The 22,599-nt window shown below is 34.7% G+C and overlaps 1 protein-coding gene across 4 annotated transcripts in view; it reads right to left on the reverse strand.

Annotated features, from left to right (window-relative positions):
* The window catches only part of LOC132554021 (dipeptidyl peptidase 4-like), a 224,730-nt gene that overhangs the window by 57,122 nt on the left and 145,009 nt on the right, over positions 1 to 22,599 (reverse strand). Inside the window, exon 1 of one of the 4 annotated variants that reach the window (XM_060218318.1) lies at positions 10,901 to 11,756. The exons of the other annotated variants lie outside the window; for them this stretch is intronic. Within the exon in view, the coding sequence (XP_060074301.1) occupies positions 10,901 to 10,927 (27 nt within the window). The 5' untranslated portion in view covers positions 10,928 to 11,756. Of the gene's footprint in view, positions 1 to 10,900; positions 11,757 to 22,599 lie in introns of those variants that run through there. 4 annotated transcript variants of the gene reach the window in all.

The following is a 22,599-nucleotide window of genomic DNA, read 5'->3' on the forward strand; positions in this document are numbered from 1 at the left end:
AGAATTTGTTCTTAAGTAATTTTCGAAATGATATATTAGACACCTGTTCTAATAGAAGCCTGTGAGATCAGATTGACTGAGAGGACCTTGCATGCTTCCAATAAGAATTTAGATCTACTGCTCTCCCGAAGACATGTTGTGTACAGGATATTACCCACTAAATACAGCCATTCATGCTACTTGTTACATGGTATATACACAAATCTTACAGCTTGGTACCTCCCCAAGGTGATCAAACTCCCCAACGCACATCTGAGTTCAATCACAACTCTGATATGTACTATAAAGTTGACTTTGCTCATAAACAAAGCAAAACTTCTTACTGCCTAGGACCCTGTGCAGGTAAACAATGGTAAATATATTGGTATTTATCACTCCTTAGGACCTTATATGTCTACAAGTTGTAATTATTTGTTACTCTCTAGGACCCTGTATGTGTGAATAATGATAGACAAGAGTAATACCTATCACTCCTTGGGACCATGTATGTTACCTCTATTTTCTTTTCTCTCCAAGACCCAGTCCATGTAAGTAATGATAAACAATTGTAGTAGTATCACTGCCTGGGACCTTGTATGACTCAAGATTGTTATTCTCTTTTGAATCAGTATCAACACTTTTTAATAACTCTCTAGAACCCTACATGTAAAAAGAGCAAATAATGCTAATATTTATCACTTGTGGGACCATGTGCATCTACAGATTGTGTTTCTCCATTGAAACATATATATTTTTATTTCCACTTCTTTAAATAACATTGTTAAACTTGATACATAATTCAGGCAAAACAGAAACTGCACCTTAAATTTGCAGTAAAAATAATTCTCATGTAAATGTTTGCAAATGTTTACAACGATTTGGCATTTTACCATTGTGTTAAAGTGAATTTCAGTTACAGTTTTAATTTGATAGAGTTAGCTCCCTTACATTTCACCCTTTCTAAATCTATTATCAAGGTCGACCTTTGACCTTTAACCTTGACTGACAACCACCAATATGTAATTAGATGTATAGACCTACATGGGGTGATGCTATGGTGTGAATATGAACCAAATCTGTAAATGAGTTCAATATGTTGTACACATGGTTGCCACAGACATATGCACACATGCACACATGCACACACATGCACAGACAAAGTGATTTCTCAACCCCTTCTCCTTACCTATGTTGGAGGTATAATTGATTCTACAAAAAATATTATCACATAAACTAATTATTACCTAACATTTTACTATTTCATTTGTTATCACCATCTCGTGAAGAAAATTCAATGTAAATATCACCAACGCTTGGGCTAGTCTATTACAGTTAGAGAAACAGTGGTCGATCCATGATATCAAGTCAATCCATCATCAATGTAACTCAGAATATTGATGTTCTGGACAAGCACAGGAACCATGCCTAATGGTCTCACAGAAAAATTGATTTCCAAAATGTTATTTGATCCTGTTACACCTAAAAATGCAAATATGATTCTCATTAACAAAGGAAAAATATCACATTTTAATGTGACAGAATTTTTGCATTTATTTGATAATAGTAGTTAAAGATTATACAATTAATGCGGTATCATGGATTGATATGAAAAACAATTTTTTTTAATTTTCTTTAATATTTCTGACTCATGAGCCATTCAATCATCAATTCTTGTTTCTATTTATTATTCATGAAAGAATTCTATTTGATCTGTCTTCTCACACACATGCTGTGAAATAATAAAAAAAAAAAATACCAAGGGGAGATAACTCAATTCAATTCAAAATGAAATGGGAATATTAAAAAGATACAGTGTACATTATACAAAAAATTACCATTACAGACATACAAATTGTTTTTCTCACTTAGAATATCATTTATAATATATAGGATACAAAATCAGAATCTAGAAAAATTCACATTTCAATATTCTGGTTTATGACTTTTTGCATATGCAAAACTTTCACGTACAAGTACAAAGAGACAGCTATCATTTTAACTGAAATATTGTGCAAAATTTTATACCCTTAAACTAAAAGTCAAAACTGGAATAAACATGAAATAATATTAGGCCTGCAAAATTATAAAACTTTATATAACCTGAAATAAAACATAAGTTAAAAAATTTAAAACACAATTTGTAATTAAGCTGTGAAAAAAAAAAAAAAAAATCCTATATATTTCATCTATTAATTCTTGAATCAGAATTTTTGTTTGTTAATTTATCATGTGACAAATTTGAGTTTTCTTGACCAGGCTATTATATATATGCAATGTTAGATAATGACCTGAAAATAGGTTGATGAGTTTTCTGACCCGTCAGCACTACTCAATGCTATACATCTTTATTATCTTTACCCGGGGTTTGGACAGATTCAATTATGATTAATTATTCAGTCAGGGAAGGCCACACTTAGACTTTCCATTCTGACTCGCAACTCTGGCCTTACAAGAGTTAATGAAAAATTGTCGTCTGCTACAAGTTGTATTTATCACACCGCGAGAGAGCAAGACGCTAGATCTTTGACATTTCGCAAATGTCTTACGCACCCATAGCCTCCATTTCATCTTAATGGAGATCGGGGTTTGTCGCAGAGCCTCTGTCTGATTAAATTATGTCAAATGTTGTACAAAAGGAAATCATTTCCAGACCCAATATGCAGGCTTTGCACCCACAACCGGTTGCTGGCCAACAATGGCTGTAGAAAATCAAAGAAAACTGCCACATTTCATCATTTGAATAGATGCATTGAAAATGATTTTTATTCAAGCATGCTGCTTCGTTCATTTAAATTCCTATTCATTCTTAAAGATGCAATGGTCATTTAACGAGGACTTCCAAACATGGACATCTTCATATTTTTTTTTACGGGAAAAAAGATATATATCAAATTTGTCAACATATCATAATTGTTCACAATCACGATTTCATTTTTTTTTTTTAATTGATTATTTACCTAAATCAATATGAAAAAAGAAAAAAAAATAATAAAAATAAAGAATGTGAAGTTGTAAATTGACTGTAATTGTTTACACTAACAAATTTTTTGTTTGTTTTTGTTGGTTATTTACCTTATTCAATATAAACATGACATGTTTGTCACAAATCTCCGAGGGATCTTAGAAATAACATTACTTCAGGGATAAATTGCTGTACGAATGCTTAACTACTTTGTGAATGTTTATAGTATGCAGGCATTACGACCATAGACAGTCTTGGTCATCTAGTGTGTCTAGATATTGATGATCTCAGAAAAGTTTTCACACGTTTATTTCCCGAATTTTCTCTCTCGAGACACAATGTCGCTGATGGAAGCGACACCAACGTCCTGCATTGCTAAGTCCTTAAGTCAGTGAAGGCTCGACAGTGCTCCAAGTTTTCTATTGTGCTGAATGGCCTGGTTTGTCCAGATATGTTACTGTCACATTGTCAATAGTGACACAAATCTATCTTCATGGCTATATACAGCTTCCTAATCTTCCTATCTCCAAAACAGAAGAGTTCCTGCAGTGATGTCTAATTGTAATTCAGTACTACGTTTGTACATATATGTTTAAACAGTTTCTGGTCCAAGAGTTAATAGACTGATAATAGATGTCCTAAGTAACTATTATAATGAGTACAATATGATAATGAAGCATTAAAATATCTCTAATAGCCAATAATCTATAGAACTGGCTAAGCAGGAAAATTTTATAATTTTGTTTTATTTATTTATCATTAGCCTTAATATTGTGGTCAGATGGTGGAAAGTTATAGAATCCCCTTTGTAACCGTGTGAGTTTTTTTTCCTGCGTACACTGGTTTCCTCCCTCAGTAAGACCCTTCATACGCTTCAATCTGGGCCAACAAGAGCAATTAATATAAGCTAATAGCTTGCTTTGCCATTTTCAATTTTCAAATGTCATGATAAGTGTCGGTATGATATTATGTACTAGTTTTCAAGCCAGTAAACAAATGGCAAAATATGACAGAAACGTTTTGTCTTTGTTCTATTTCAAATTCAAGGGATTTGTATCTGTCCTTCAGTGGTCAAAAGAGGAGATAACTCAGAGTTATCCCCCTTAACAAACTCTTCTTTAACATCACAAATGTCCAGCTCATTTATTGGACTTTTTAAGATTGTCATCAACTGATACACTTCAATCCACTGATGACTTAAATTCTAGCCCAACAAGACCAATGGCTTGGTTCAGTAACAGCTGCCTGGAGGGAACTGTATATTTATATATTCACAAATTTATTGGGCGAGTAAAGTCACTTATGATAAACATCCATCATATGTACATCTGTATTTGCATTCGTCAGAATATGTAACATTAAACTATTAAATACTGTAAAATATGAACGCTTGAATAGAGCTACTCCTAAGGATATCCCAATATCACCCACATATTTCTATAAAGAGTGACGGTGGCCTTAACCTTTGAACTCAGAAACGCAAACATGTAGCAAAGGTTAATTTTCATTCTTGACTGTTTTGAGATATTAAATTCGGCTTTTGTTGAAAATCACTGTAAAAGAGATAATGTTGCTAGACTGAGTGACATCAAATTGGATGGGGTATGATATATGTATAATGAAGAGAACTAGGGTTAACCCATTTTCCTTCCTCATCCTACAGTGATGCATCACACACAACAGAACTTTTGCATACCACTTGTTTCCTTTCCCAGCTTCCACTTAAAACCTCTTCACAAGTACTTTACCAGACTCTGATTTACAAACCACAGATAACACCAGTCATTCTATTTATGAATTAGGACATGTTATGCAGAGTACCTCAATATATGAGGAGCAGATTCTTTCAAGACGTATTACACTTAATTGTCTGTAACTATAGATACTGAGACACAGCTAACACTTAGTTGTCTGTAATTATATATACTGAGACACAGCTCACACTTAGTTGTCTGTAATTATATATACTGAGACACAGCTCACACTTAATTGTCTATTACTATAGATACTGAGACACAGCTCACACTTAGTTGTCTGTAATTATATATACTGAGACACAGCTCACACTTAGTTGTCTGTAATTATATATACTGAGACACAGCTCACACTTAGTTGTCTGTAATTATATATACTGAGACACAGCTCACACTTAGTTGTCTGTAATTATATATACTGAGACACAGCTCACTCTTAATTGTCTGTAACTATATATACTGAGACACAGCTCACTCTTAATTGTCTGTAACTATAGATACTGAGACACAGCTCACTCTTAGTTGTCTGTAATTATATATACTGAGACACAGCTCACACTTAGTTGTCTGTAATTATATATACTGAGACACAGCTCACACTTAGTTGTCTGTAATTATATATACTGAGACACAGCTCACTCTTAATTGTCTGTAACTATAGATACTGAGACACAGCTCACACTTAGTTGTCTGTAATTATATATACTGAGACACAGCTCACACTTAGTTGTCTGTAACTATAGATACTGAGACACAGCTCACACTTAGTTGTCTGTAATTATATATACTGAGACACAGCTCACACTTAGTTGTCTGTAATTATATATACTGAGACACAGCTCACACTTAGTTGTCTGTAACTATAGATACTGAGACACAGCTCAAACTTAGTTGTCGGTAATTATATATACTGAGACACAGCTCACTCTTAATTGTCTGTAATTATATATACTGAGACACAGCTCACTCTCAATTGTCTGTAACTATAGATACTGAGACACAGCTCACACTTAGTTGTCTGTAATTATATATACTGAGACACAGCTCACACTTAATTGTCTGTAACTATAGATACTGAAACACAGCTCACTCTTAATTGTCTGTAACTATAGATACTGAGACACAGCTCACACTAAGTTGTCTGTAATTATATATACTGAGACACAGCTCACACTAAGTTGTCTGTAACTATAGATACTGAAACACAGCTCACTCTTAATTGTCTGTAACTATAGATACTGAGACACAGCTCACACTAAGTTGTCTGTAACTATATATACTGAGACACAGCTCACTCTTAATTGTCTGTAACTATAGATACTGAAACACAGCTCACACTTAATTGTCTGTAACTATAGATACTGAGACACAGCTCACATTAAGTTGTCTGTAATTATATATACTGAGACACAGCTCACACTAAGTGTCTGTAACTATAGATACTGAAACACAGCTCACACTTAGCTGTCTGTAATTATAGATACTGAGACACAGTTCACACTTAGTTGTCTGTAATTATACATACTGAGACACAGCTCACACTTAGTTGTCTGTAATTATATATACTGAGACACAGCTCACACTAAGTTGTCTGTAATTATATATACTGAGACACAGCTCACACTTAGTTGTCTGTAATTATATATACTGAGACACAGCTCACACTTAGTTGTCTGTAATTTGTCTGTAATTGTCTGTATATATACTGAGACACAGCTCACACTTAGTTGTCTGTAATTATATATACTGAGACACAGCTCACACTTAGTTGTCTGTAACTATAGATACTGAGACACAGCTCACACTTAGTTGTCTGTAATTATATATACTGAGACACAACTCACTCTTAGTTGTCTGTAATTATATATAATGAGACACAGCTCAAACTTAGTTGTCTGTAATTATATATACTGAGACACAGCTCACTCTTAATTGTCTGTAATTATATATACTGAGACACAGCTCACTCTTAATTGTCTGTAACTATAGATACTGAGACACAGCTCACACTTAGTTGTAATTATATATCTGTCACATTATATATACTGAGACACAGCTCACTCTTAATTGTCTGTAACTATAGATACTGAGGCACAGCTCACACTAAGTTGTCTGTAATTATATATACTGAGACACAGCTCACACTAAGTTGTCTGTAACTATAGATACTGAAACACAGCTCACACTTAGTTGTCTGTAACTATAGATACTGAGACACAGCTCACACTTAGTTGTCTGTAATATATATATACTGATTGTCTGTAACTATAGATACTGAAACACAGCTCACACTTAGTTGTCTGTAACTATAGATACTGAGACACAGCTCACACTTAGTTGTCTGTAATTATATATACTGAGACACAGCTCACACTTAGTTGTCTGTAACTATAGATACTGAGACACAGCTCAAACTTAGTTGTCGGTAATTACATATAATGAGACACAACTCAAACTTAGTTGTCTGTAACTATAGATACTGAGACACAGCTCACACTTAATTGTCTGTAACTATATATGCTGAGACACAGCTCACACTTAGTTATCTGTAACTATATATACTGAGACACAGCTCACACTAAGTTGTCTATATTGGGACACTGCCCTAATACTAACTTGTCTATGACTCTACTGGGACACTGCCCTGATACTAACTTGTCTGTGACTGTACTGGGACACTGCCCTAATACTAACTTGTCTGTGACTATACTGGGACACTGCCCTAATAATAACTTGTCTGTGACTGTACTGGGACACTGCCCTAATACTAACTTGTCTGTGACTATACTGGGACACTGCCCTAATACTAACATGTCCGTGACTCTACTGGGACACTGCCCTAATACTAACTTGTCTGTGACTGTACTGGGACACTGCCCTAATACTAACATGTCTGTGACTCTACTGGGACACTGCCCTAATACTAACTTGTCTGTCACTCTACTGGGACATTGCCCTAATACTAACTTGTCTGTGACTGTACTGGGACACTGCCCTAATACTAACTTGTCTATGACTCTACTGGGACACTGCCCTAATACTAACTTATCTGTGACTCTACTGGGACACTGCCCTAATATTAACATGTCCGTGACTCTACTGGGACACTGCCCTCAACTTGTTTGGTGCCTGAAGGAACACCATGAGTCATTGGTTTTTGCTGCTTTTGATCAAAGCATGAGTAATGAATCATACAAATCCATTATTAAAATCACTGCAGATTTCACAATGATATGAACTGTTGAGTCAGAATTGAAATAAAAAATTCACCATTCGTGACACCAAAAAAAGTCATACATGAAACATGTACATATTTGACCAGCATATGCAAGGTCATAAAAAATTATCTTTCTAAATTTCGTTTTTTAAAGCAATTAAATAACATACCATAGAAACGTATAAATCTTTAGGGAAAAAACCATAATCAAGCAAATGAAAAACCACCAGGCAATCAAGCATTCTTCAACAGTGTGGGGATTGCATCAGTAAAAACCCAATCCACCAAACATCAGTCTACTTAATCAATAGAGAAAGAAGCTGGGCCAATTTGATTTTAATAGTATTGTATCGTACAGTAGTGTTCTCCTTACAGCAAACAAAGCCTAGTCAACTTTACAAAAGGTATTCTTACAAATTTGTGTTTTACATGTTTGTTTTCTTAGTTTGGTGGGTTCATCACACAATGAACAGCCAGGGTTATCTTGAGGCAGGGTATCTTTGTAACAGCTGGTGGCTACTTCACTGAACAACATAGAGATCATCACTTGCTGTCCAGAGCAATTAGGGTAAAGTGTCATGCCCAAGGATACAACCACGAAAATTCAACATATGGAGTTGTTAAAATTAACTCTTGTGAGATCTGAAGGGAGTCTTCTATTTACATCCATTAATGAAAAATTTCGACAAGAAAAAATTTACAGATCAGAAATTTCTTCCGAAAGATCCATTTTTAAAAGAAATTTAACATGAATAAATACAATTAAGTTTCTTGAAGCACAATCAATATTTGTCGCTAATAAACTTAATAAAACAAATAATTAATTTGCCCTTTTTGTTGTTGCTTTTAGATGAATTTAATTTAACATTTTGATTTAACAAAAGAAACATTTTCATTTTTCCTGTAAGAGATTAAGTCTTAAGTAAAAAATGTATAATATGTAATATTTTGAACTGTGGCTTTAAGCTAAAATCTAAACCATTAAAATGTGATCAATAGTTTATAAGATTTGTGATTCAAATTTGATCTTTGAATTAGAAAAAGATTTTATAATGACTCATTTTTTTAGAATTATCAATTTGAAGTTGAAAATTTCATTTTCCAAGACTTTTAATTCAAAGTTTTTTGACAAAACGAATGAAAGGATTCAAAATGAAATATTTATGAGGACTATGATTTCAAATTTCCTTTGAACTTTACAATGCCACTATAGAGGGATAAGAGAAAAATGACTGTTATACACAGGTGACCTTTAAATAGAGGTTCAAAGCATGTGACCTTTCCATAGATGTTCAAAGCAGGTGACCTTTACATAGAGGTTCAAGACAAGTGACCTTTACACGGAGGTTCAATTAGTATGATTTGTATAACACTGGAACCAGAAACAATTAGCCGTAAAGGTCAGCTAATTAATATATAGAAGTGACATTTTTCGACAGGTATCTGTTAATTACAGGTGGCTTTTATTGACAGGTATTTGTTATATACAGGTGGTCTTTGTAGTCAGGTATTTGTTACATACAGATGACCTTTAAGGACAGGTATTTGTTATATATACAGATATTTGTTACATGTGGCCTTACAGACAGGTATATGTTAGATATTGATGACCTTTATAGACAGGTTTAGCTATACACAGATTGTTCTTAAGATATATTTATTATATACAAACAACCTTTAGACAGGTTTTCGTTTATAGAGATTACCTTTAGAGATAGGCATTTGTTCTTTATACAGGTATTTGTTAAACACATGCGACCTTTACAGACAGGTTTTTGTGTTATATATAGATGATCTTTATAGACAGGTATTTTTTCTTACACATAAGTGGTTAAATGTGGCCTTTATAGACAGGTATTTGTGTTACATATAGATGATCTTTATAGACAGGTATTTTTTGTTACACATAAGTGGTTAAATGTGGCCTTTACAGACAGGTTTTTGTGTTATATATAGATGATCTTTATAGACAGGTATTTGTGTTATACATAAGTGGTTACATGTGGCCCTTACATACAGGTATTTGTGTTATATATAGATGATCTTTATAGACAGGTATTTGTGTTATATATATATATATATATATATATATAGATGATCTTTATAGACAGGTATTTGTGTTATACATAAGTGGTTACATGTGGCCTTTACATACAGGTATTTGTATTATATATAGATGATCTTTATAGACAGGTATTTGTGTTATACATAAGTGGTTACATGTGGCCTTTACAGACAGGTATTTGTGTTATATATAGATGGTCTTTATAGACAGGTATTTGTGTTATATATATATATAGATGATCTTTATAGATAGGTATTTGTGTTATACATAAGTGGTTACATGTGGCCTTTACAGACAGGTATTTGTGTTATATATAGATGATCTTTATAGACAGGTATTTGTGTTATACACAAGTGGTTAGATGTGGCCTTTACAGACAGGTATTTGTGTTATATATATAGATGGTCTTTATAGACAGGTATTTGTGTTATATATAGATGGTCGTTATAGACAGGTATTTGTGTTATACATAGGTGGCATTTATTGACAGGTGCTTTTATAATCAGGTGGCCTTTGAGCTAGGTTTGTATATAATGCTTCTGACCTCAGCGACACTCAGTTTTTTCCTTTGTTACAGAAATAGAACATCTGATTGTGTAGATGATGCCTTCATAGTATAGAACTACTCAGAATAGTACTAGCTATCTGCCTTCTCAGAGTAATGTACACTTTCATAGTGACAATATAACATTAATGTCTTTTTCTGTATATATATAACTCCAAGGTTGAATGCCATACTAAACCCTTTCTCTCCGGAATATCATATATAACACCTTTGTTTCTCACCAGGTGGCGACGTTTATCAGAGCTTATAACGCAGCATTCCTGTATTTAAGTCAAATATACCTTGCTCAAAATGATACTAATTTTTTTTATTAAGACACATGCTCATTCTCCATATTAAGAAGATATTCAACTCATACCTGATCACCGCTTGCATCAGCCATCATTGTTTGTTCAGCAGAGAAATCAGTTTATTCACATTAACTTTCCAAAGAATAGCACAGAGAGTGAATGATAGAGAAACACAGCTCAAGTACACCAAAAGACACAAACATCAGATACATCCAGTTTTGTTTAGAGCAGACGGTCACACACCACACATTTAAAAGCACTGCCACCTGCGAGCTATACCACAAACTAACGGAGCAAACGGGTGCTACATCATAGCACATAACGTAGAGATACTTTCCTGATACCAAACAACGTTCCGACACTTGATAAATTGGCAATATACTGTCACTTGCATCCCTATAGTTCTCGTATAGACCTTCACACTGAGCACCAACAACAGGAGCTTTCCTATCTCCTGTCAAAGCTACATAAAGCTCTCGGAATATTGGACTTTTTGGTGATTATCACTCAAATTGGATTCCAAAAGCAGCTGACCTTGATCATTTTGAAGCTTAAGCAAGGAAAGACATTGAACTTCATGAAAGCGATGCTGGAAGATAAAATTACAAAAAAGCAATGACAATGGTTGGCTTTAGCTTATAACACACAGCAGCTCCAGAATACTAGCACAGCACGATCAAGAGATTCCCATTCCAAGCTTGTTCCAGGGACCATGTACAGGTAGCTCCGGAGCAATGCAGGATACAATAGCGTGTAGAGAGATATGTGGAAGATCACAGCACAATTTCTAAAACAGTCTGAGCCTTGATTCCAAACATCAAAGATATGTAGAGCAATGAAAGAGTCCCTGAGTACCCATGATTTCAAGAAAGAATCTTATTTTTCTGTAGGTAAATACACTGAGTTTTAGGAATATTGGTCCTCTGTCAGTACACTGTAGACTGAAAGTGGGCAGATTTGGTACACTTTGGATAGGTATATATGTAATTTTCTATCTTGGTTATTGCAATGAGATATTCTCTCTCTGTAGGTGCTCTGATCACTCCATAGTAGCTAGCCTGCTGAAACCGTACAGTTTATCAATAACATCTGTACAGAGGAGCCGTAACATTACTGCATGTTGATGTTCATGACTGTACTGGAACTTGTAGGTGAAAATGTGAAAACAGCTCTGAGGGTGGTTGGTACATCACTCTGTTGGAACTTGTAGGTAAAAATGTGAAAACAGCTCTGAGGGTGGTTGGTACATCACTCTGTTGGAACTTGTAGGTGAAAATGTGAAAACAGCTCTGAGGGTGGTTGGTACATCACTCTGTAGGAGCTTGTAGGTGAAAATGTGAAAACAGCTCTGAGGGCGGTTGGTACGTCACTCTGTAGGAGCTTGTAGGTGAAAATATGAAAACAGCTCTGAGGGTGGTTGGTATATGACTCTGTAGGAGCTTGTAGGTAAAAATATTAAAACAGCTCTGAGGGTGGTTGGTACAACACTCTGTTGGAACTAGTAGGTGAAAACAGCTCTGAGGGTGGTTGGTACATCACTCTGTAGGAGCTTGTAGGTGAAAATATGAAAACAGCTCTAAGGGTGGTTGGTACAACACTCTGTTGGAACTTGTAGGTGAAAATGTGAAAATAGCTCTGAGGGTGGTTGGTACAACACTCTGTTGGAACTTGTAGGTGAAAATGTGAAAATAGCTCTGAGGGTGGTTGGTACAACACTCTGTTGGAACTTGTTGGTGAAAATGTGAAAATAGATCTGAGGGTGGTTGGTACAACACTCTGTTGGAACTTGTAGGTGAAAATGTGAAAATAGCTCTGAGGGTGGTTGGTACAACACTCTGTTGGAACTTGTAGGTGAAAATGTGAAAATAGCTCTGAGGGTGGTTGGTACAACACTCTGTTGGAACTTGTAGGTGAAAATGTGAAAATAGCTCTGAGGGTGGTTGGTACAACACTCTGTTGGAACTTGTAGGTGAAAATGTGAAAATAGCTCTGAGGGTGGTTGGTACAACACTATGTTGGAACTTGTAGGTAAAAATGCTCATTCTCATATTGAATGACATACAATTATTGGTTAAAATGGATTTATATAAGCTGAATTCACATATCAAATATGGCAACAGCATAGCTAGTATCTAAACATACTGGTTCAAATCAGATGCTTTTTTCACATCATGATTACATTGTTTTTGTAAGTGTATGTTTCATGCCTAATCCTGTAGGAACTAATAAAGGAGTTTGTCAACTAGCAAAACAGACAAAATAAACAATATGATTAATACTGAATGTAAAAGAAGATAGAAACACTTCAGACCATCTTATATAAAACAAATTTACAATAGAGCAGAACACACATAATGGTAGTATCAGCTGGTCCATAACATTTACATCAGCTGGTCCATAACATTTACATCAGCTGATGCATAATGCTGTTTATATCAGCTGATGCATAATGCTGTTTATTTCAGCTGGTGCATAATGTTGTTTACATCAGCTGGTTCACAATGTTGTTTATATCAGCTGGTCCATGACATTTATACCAGCTGGTGCATAATGTAGTTTATATCAGTTGGTGCATATTGTTGTTTATATCAGCTGGTGCATAATGTAGTTTATATCAGCTGGTGTATAATGTTGTTTATATCAGCTGGTTCATAATGTTGTTTATATCAGCTCGTCCATAACATTTACATCAGCTGATGCATAATGTAGTTTATATCAGCTGGTGCATAATGTAGTTTACACCAGCTGGTGCATGCATAATGTAGTTTATATCAGTTGGTGCATAATGCTGTTTATATCAGCTGGTCCATAATGTTCTTTATATCAGCTGGTGCATAATGTAGTTTACACCAGCTTGTGCATAATGTTGTTTATATCAGCTGGTTCACAATGTTGTTTATATCAGCTGGTCCATAACATTCATATCAGCTGGTGCATAATGTTGTTAACACCAGCTGGTGCATAATGTAGTTTATACCAGCTGGTGCATAACATTCATATCAGCTGGTGCATAATGTTGTTAACACCAGCTGGTGCATAATGTAGTTTACACCAGCTGGTGCATAATGTTGTTTATATCAGCTGGTGCATAATGCTGTTTATATCAGCTGGTGCATAATGTTGTTTATATCAGCTGGTGCATAATGTAAGTTATATCAGTTGGTGCATAATGTAGTTTATATCAGCTGGTCCATAATGTTGTTTATATCAGCTGGTGCATAATGTAGTTTACATCAGCTGGTGCATAATGTTGTTAACACCAGCTGGTGCATAATGTAGTTTACACCAGCTGGTGCATAATGTTGTTTATATCAGCTGGTGCATAATGCTGTTTATATCAGCTGGTGCATAATGTTGTTTATATCAGCTGGTGCATAATGTAGTTTATATCAGCTGGTGCATAATGTTGTTTATATCAGCTGGTCCATAATGTTGTTTATATCAGCTGGTGCATAATGTAGTTTACATCAGCTGGTGCATAATGTTGTTTATATCAGCTGGTTCACAATGTTGTTTATATCAGCTGGTCCATAACATTCATATCAGCTGGTGCATAATGTTGTTAACACCAGCTGGTGCATAATGTAGTTTATATCAGCTGGTGCATAATGTAGTTTATATCAGCTGGTCCATAATGTTGTTTATATCAGCTGGTGCATAATGTTATTTATATTAGCTGGTCCATAACATTCATATCAGCTGGTGCATAATGTTGTTAACACCAGCTGGTGCATAATGTAGTTTATATCAGCTGGTGCATAATGTTGTTTATAACAGCTGGTGCATAATGCTGTTTATATCACCTGGTGCATAATGTTGTTTATATCAGCTGGTGCATAATGTAGTTTATATCAGTTGGTGCATAATGTTGTTTATATCAGCTGGTGCATAATGTTGTTTATATCAACCAGTGCATAATGTTGTTTATATCAACCGGTGCATAATGTAGATTATATCAGCTGGTGCATAATGTTGTTTATACTAGCTGGTGCATAATGTAGTTTATACCAGCTGGTGCATAACATTCATATCAGCTGGTGCATAATGTAGTTTATATCAGTTGTTGCATAATGTTGTTTATATCAGCTGGTGCATAATGTTGTTTATATCAACCGGTGCATAATGTTGTTTATATCAACCGGTGCATAATGTAGTTTATATCAGCTGGTGCATAATGTTGTTTATACTAGCTGGTGCATAATGTAGTTTATACCAGCTGGTGCATAACATTCATATCAGCTGGTGCATAATGTAGTTTATATCAGCTGGTGCATAATGTTGTTTATATCGGCTGGTGCATAATGTAGTTTATATCAGCTGGTGCATAACATTCATATCAGCTGGTGCATAATGTAGTTTATATCAGTTGTTGCATAATGTTGTTTATATCAGCTGGTGCATAATGTTGTTTATATCAACCGGTGCATAATGTTGTTTATATCAACCGGTGCATAATGTAGTTTATATCAGCTGGTGCATAATGTTGTTTAAACTAGCTGGTCCATAACATTCATATCAGCTGGTGCATAATGTAGTTTATATCATCTGGTGCATAATGTTGTTTATATCAGCTGGTGCATAATGTTGTTTATATCAGCTGGTGCATAACATTCATATCAGCTGGTGCATAATGTAGTTTATATCAGCTGGTGCATAATGTTGTTTATATCGGCTGGTGCATAATGTAGTTTATATCAGCTGGTGCATAACATTCATATCAGCTGGTGCATAATGTAGTTTATATCAGTTGTTGCATAATGTTGTTTATATCAGCTGGTGCATAATGTTGTTTATATCAACCGGTGCATAATGTTGTTTATATCAAGCTGGTGCATAATGTAGTTTATATCAGCTGGTGCATAATGTAAGTTATATGCATAATGTTGTTTATATCAGCTGGTGCATAATGTTGTTTATATCAGCTGGTGCATAACATTCATATCAGCTGGTGCATAATGTAGTTTATAACAGCTGGTGCATAATGTTGTTTATATCAGCTGGTGCATAATGTAGTTTATATCAGCTGGTGCATAATGTAGTTTATATCAGCTGGTGCATAATGTTGTTTATATCAGCTGGTGCATAATGTAGTTTATATCACCTGGTGCATAATGCTGTTTATATCAGCTGGTCCATAATGTTGTTTATATCAGCTGGTCCATAACATTCATATCAGCTGGTGCATAATGTAGTTGATATCAGCTGGTGCATAATGTTGTTTATATCAGCTGGTGCATAATGTAGTTTATAACAGCTGGTGCATAATGTAGTTGATATCAGCTGGTGCATAATGTTGTTTATATCAGCTGGTGCATAATGCTGTTTATATCAGCTGGTGCATAATGTAGTTTATATCAGCTGGTGCATAATGTAGTTTACAACAACTGATCCACATTGTAGTTTAGGCAAGCTAGTTCACAATATTGTTTACACAAGGTAGTTAACAATGTTGTTTACACCAGCTGGTTCACAATGTTGTTTACACAAGGTAGTTAACAATGTTGTTTACACCAGCTGGTTCACAATGTTGTTTACACTAGCTAGTTCACGATATTGTTTACACCAGCTGGTTCACAATGTTGTTTACACAAGGTAGTTAACAATGTTGTTTACACCAGCTGGCTCACAATGTTGTTTACACTAGCTAGTTCACAATATTGTTTACACCAGCTGGTTCACAATGTTGTTTACACAAGGTAGTTAACAATGTTGTTTACACCAGCTGGTTCATAATGTTGTTTACACTAGCTAGTTCACAATATTGTTTACACCAGCTGGTTCACAATATTGTTTACATCAGCAGGTTCACAATGTTGTTTACATCAGCTGGTCCACAATGTAGTTTACACCAGCTGGGAATGAGGTGTGGAGGTTGGAGGAGAGGAAGTGGTACATGGGTGGAATGAGGTGTGATGGAGGTTTGAGGACTGGAAGTGGCAGAAATCATGGGGCTTTGATGTCATTTCAACAGCTAAGTTGATAAACAGACAACTGTGTCTATTGTAGAACATCTTAAATCTTGAGGCAAAAGATATATCTAGTATAACAGTGCGGTGAAGTTAAAAAGCCAGATGGACAAACCATAGAATCCTGGAAAAAAATCCCATATGGAAGGGATACATATGATTTAGAAAAAAAAAAAAAAAAAAAGAAAAAATACCTTGACGAATTCTAAGTAATGGAAGAAGTAGATCAAAGGCTTGGAAGCACCTACAACAAGCCATCGCTGGCATGGAATTAATTTGAAATATACATGTATAGATACATCAGTTCTTAATCAATGAAGGCCTATATATACAGACAGTTCTGCTGGCACAAACAACCCATAACAGAAATGTATATATGCCAAAACAATTATTTCAAGAGAAAATTAAAATCGATTTCAATGTCTTTTAATGTTTTATTTACACTGTCAAACTGTTGTTGTAACATGTATTGGTTTTATTTGTGTTATTTGCTTAAAAGGAGACGGTGATCCAATATTCTTGATGTAGAAGATTTCTGGGCTTTAACACTCAAATGAGTCAAACTTGAAGCCAATACTACATACAAACTGAGTCAAACTTTCGAGTTAATTTTACACTCAAATGAGTCAAACTTGAAGCCAATACTACATACAAATTGAGTCAAACTTTCGAGTTAATTTCATACTCAAATGAGTCAAACTTCTGTCCTTGTTTCTTGTTAGAGTGAAGTGATTTTAACATATTTACAGACAACACATTTAAGTGTGAGAACTGGACCCATGATGTCATTATCTGACAGGAACCAAAGGATTCCTGAGGATGGCTGCTCTATAGCCCTCAGTCTGATAGAGGCTGACACTCAGAACAGGCATGCATGCTATACTCCCAGCCTGTTGCGGAGGTGGACTCTGATAATGTCCTGACACTCAGAAGGGGCAGGACCATGGTCTCAGATGATAAGCAAGGAATTCCCTTGAAAAGTGTCAAAGAGTTACAGGTGGTGAACAGTATTTGTTTGGCTTGGCTGTAGACAAGTTGTGAAGCTATAAGGCCACAACACTCTGCTCGGACCCAAGTCCAGGTGTATATGTTTACCAATAACATCACTAACTCTGTTAGTACATAATTATAACAGTAACGTGATGTGTACTTTAGACTAATGTAGATAGTTCACATCTCCACAGCTACAGTCACGGCCAGGGTCAACTGGTGGAGGATAATAGCCATTACTGCAATTACCATGGCAACCAAAAGGGCTTTTCCTAGGAGTTTTTCCACCTAATTCAACCCTGGCTTGGCCAACTGCTTATATAGTGCTCTATACTGATTCTGATTCAGGTAAAAACATTGAAAACTTTTTTTGAATTATATCTACTTTGGCATTTATCTTTTTCAAAAAACAAGACAAAAAAATTATATTTTAAAAATTGAAACATCTTTTTCACTCATTATAATCATAATATGAATATTTTTCTTTCTTTAATGTTGAAAAAATTGTTGTACTTACGAGGAAAAACAATCTATTCTGAGTTTCTTCAATGATAATCATGAATACGGAAAGAAATGTCATATATACAAATCAGCAAAAGCAGATTGCTTACATAACAAGTGATTCAGCTGGGCCTAGTATTTAAAGAATACCAAGAACTGTTGATGAATGCTTTATACCAAGTTATCTGGCATCCATGTAAGGACTCGGGATTATTACTTAGCAATGTCCCACAGACATCACGGTATCCCTTCAAATCTTGCAGATGAGTTATTTCCTGGAGAGGGAGTATGTAATTCTGATAAATTTTAGCAGCAATATACAGCTCGGCCAGAGAGAACTTCTCTTTAGCTCGATCAGTATCAGACTGGTAAACCAGGGGTCCCCAGGTCAAATCCCAGCGGAGGCATGAAATAAATAATGACCTCTGTTAATTATCTGGTCAATTGTGGCCATAAGTGTCGAGATAACTGGTTCGAGTAATTGTTTTAGTATGAAAAGTAATAGTTGCATCTTTCAAAGGAGAAAACCATTTGAAAATATATCAACAATCGTGAGAAGTGACAGAAACCAGCGTGACGTGTCGGCCCTTACCTGATCATGGTGTCTGGAGCATTTTATCACACGTTGATGAAACCAAGCAGAAGATTTTTTTTAGAACTATTTGTTGTTTCCACAACAACACGAAAAAATTTACGACGATATTGCATGTTCTGCTTAAACTAAAAGGAAATGCATCTATTATTGTCTTCGCGTGGCTTTGTGGAAACAAAGCAGAGAATATAAGCTTTAAAATTTCATAGGAAAAGCCACTCGGTTTTTACAGTCAACATATACACCGTTTTATCATCATAGCTTTTCTGAAACAGGATATACAAGGTAGTTTCAGCTCTATGGAACTACCTGAAACAGACTATACCCAACCATATAAATCTTATAAATCAAAAATGTTTTTTGTGATTTTCTGATCAGAAACTAATTAAAATTCCAAACTAATGAAAACTTAATTGCTTGACAATCTTCAAATAAAATTCTGTAATTCTATTTTTGAAATACTGTTAAATTATGAAATTTTTGTGAAGCTTCTATTGTCATTTAAGCTTTGATTACACAAATTTATATGTCCATAAATTGACAAACAGTTAAAATTCAACATGAATTCAGAGGTAGAGAATTTTGTGAATATAGTTTATTTACGAAATCAAGTGCAAATGAAAATGTATATTTTTGTAAAACCTTGAAATTTGCATTCAAAGAAGATATATCATTTTACAGTGTCTGAAATGCACAAATTATATATACACAAAGATTTGGTTTATATATATGTAGGTATTCATTGTTTTATCTTCAGACCATACATCATTCAAAGTTTCTGTATCTTTTTAATAATCAGCTTCAATGTACATGTTAACTTATATTCTCTACTGGGAATATATTCGCCTAATATTCCTGCAGCTTTGAACAAGCTCAATAAAACATTGCCACATTTTCAAATCAGCAATATGTATATTTCAAACAACAAATTGTGGAAATTTCTACAAGGCAAGAACAGAATAACAAATATATCATATTAATGTTTTATTTTAATCTTGGAGAGAAATTTGCCTTGTACACAGTGTTGTAGAACATATCTGACTTGCATGTCTTAATATATAACTATGCATATAAGCAATATATGAAGTACAAAATACACATGCCCCCCCCCCCTCCCACACCCCCACACCCCGCACCCCATTTCTCCCCTCTCTTACCCACCCATCCCCAATAACAACACATGCTCATGGGAAATGATAAAATTATTGTCCTATGAAAGAATAAAAAAAAAAAAATTAAAACTCGTAACTAAAGCAACATATATATATTCAAATATAAAAGTTGAATTCTCAGTGTATATTTATATATGTATGATGTGTATGGCTCCATTTTCTCTGATGTCATCAGATAGACAGGTATTATATGACACAAGCAGTGTCATCACTTGATTACCCCTCGCACCTTACTTATCACCGATATTATTGTATCGTATTTAGTCATATATAATTTATAAAGCACAGCAATAAGATTCTATATATAAGGACATGTAGCTAGTTATATATACAAAATTGCTTCCAACATGAACTTAAAACAAATTTTCGCAAACAACAAGGCCATAAAGGAAATTGAAATTTTACCATATTTTTTTGATGTATTGCAAATAGGAGCAGAGCCATTCCGATATTATAATTGGAAAAGTGATGGTTAATCATGAATTCTTAATCGGAAAAAACTACAAAAAGAACATTGTAAAAATTCAAATCAAAGCAAACTAGTGATTTCAAATTAATAACTGATTGCAGTGTTTAGCCTGTATATGGATAACACACCTTTATTCAAATGGTAAACTCAGCTCAAAGTTAAATCAGGGCAACATTGTACTGACTACCATTTGAACATTCAGGAAATTATTAAATTTCCTGTGGGTTTTCTTCTTTCTTTGTCAAACCACTTTAGAGGATAAAAGAACACTCATCAAATCCTACCAGGACCAAAGCATTATTCAACACATAAAAAGTTATCCTTTTTTTCAAATATTCATTATTAATCGGTTTTAGTGTTGCCAACAAAAGCCTGTGTTAAGGAACTCATAGCAAATTATCTGAAGATAATTATCAAATGATGAACAGTTTGCTGAAAGTTTAAAACATACGTTAGCTAAATGTATCTGATTCTTTTTTCATAAAGAAAAAATTGTCATGCTTTATCTGAAAGTGTCAACAAAGAGATGTTGAACAGTATATGATGCTGAAATCTAAGAGGACTTCAAAGAAATATAAGATACTACAAAAATTCCATGACAATTTAGTGATTTCTTGGCCTCTGTAAGGCCACACGAGAGATTAGAAGACTGGTGTTAACAGCATTATACATCAAAAAGGACAAACATCATAGTGATATTTCAAAATTATTACAGGCTAGGGTGATCACACAGTTCTTGATAAAGTCAATTAAATAGATCGTGAATGGATTGCTGAAGCTGACTTTCATTTGATGCGATTTAATTGATACTGAAAAAATTAATCAAGCAATTTTTTATGTTGAATGTAAATGTTTGAAGATTCTGACGACATTTTGCTTATAAAGCAAATACTGGATGAGACGATCAAATGATCTTGCAATGATCAAATATTTTTTCATTCTGCAATATGCCATCAACAAATTCAAAGTCAGGGGGTGGGCTTATTAGAGTACAATGAAATAGTATTGATTTAGAATATTGATAAACAACTTTATCAATAATATATATTGGTGGGCTCATTACAAGACATGGGCTTATTACCAGATATGAGCTTATTGTCAGACACGGGCTTATTACCAGACATGAGCTTATTCTTTGATTGATATGGTAAAACTATACTGCTTTAAATCAACCGATCTCAAATAGATTTTTAGGAAAATAATCAATTTGATCGTAATTTGGGACAATCAAATGAGTCAATGATCGAGGAGATATTTAACATAGTTTAAAGTGTCTTAAAAGAATCAATCACACAAGACAAGGTCAATCAAGTGGAAAGGCACTGGTTCAATCAAATGGATTCTGAATGGGTCATTCAAGCAGATCTTAACCAGGTCAATCAAATGGATCTAAACTTGGTATATCACGCCAATCAAGCAGAACTGAACTGAGTGAATCAAATAGGTCAGGACTAGGTTATTCAAACTTATTTGAACCTGGTCAACCAAGCATATCTGCACTGGGTCAATCAAACATATCTGAACTGTGGCAATCAATCAGATCTGAACTGGGTCGTTCAAGCATATTTGAACTGGATCATTCAAGTATATCTGAACTGAGTCAATCAAGCAAATCTGAACATGGGTCAATCAAGCATATCTGAACTTAGTGAGGCCATTAAAATGAATATGAATTGGGTCAATCAAACATATCTGAACTGGGTCAATCAAGCAAATCTGAACTGAGTCGATCAATCGGATATAAACTGATCCATCAAACATATCTGAACTGGGTCAACCAAGCATATCTGAACGGTGCCAATCAAGCATATCTGAACTGGGTCAATTAAGCATATCTGATCTAGATCTTTCAAACAGATCTAAACTGGGTGATTCAAACATATGTACCGTTGGTCATTCAAGCATATCTGAACATGGGTCAATCAAGCATATCTGAATTGGGTCAATCAAGCATATCTGAACTGGGTCAATCAAGCATATCTAAACTGGGTCAACCAAGCATATCAGAACTGGATCATTAGAGCATATCTGAACTAGATCATTCAAGCATATTTGAACTAGGCCAACCAAATGAATA

Source organism: Ylistrum balloti, unplaced genomic scaffold, assembly GCF_031769215.1.
Source record: "Ylistrum balloti isolate Yb309-2 unplaced genomic scaffold, AGI_CSIRO_Ybal_v1 Utg370370, whole genome shotgun sequence".
NCBI classification, from domain to species: domain Eukaryota; kingdom Metazoa; phylum Mollusca; class Bivalvia; order Pectinida; family Pectinidae; genus Ylistrum; species Ylistrum balloti.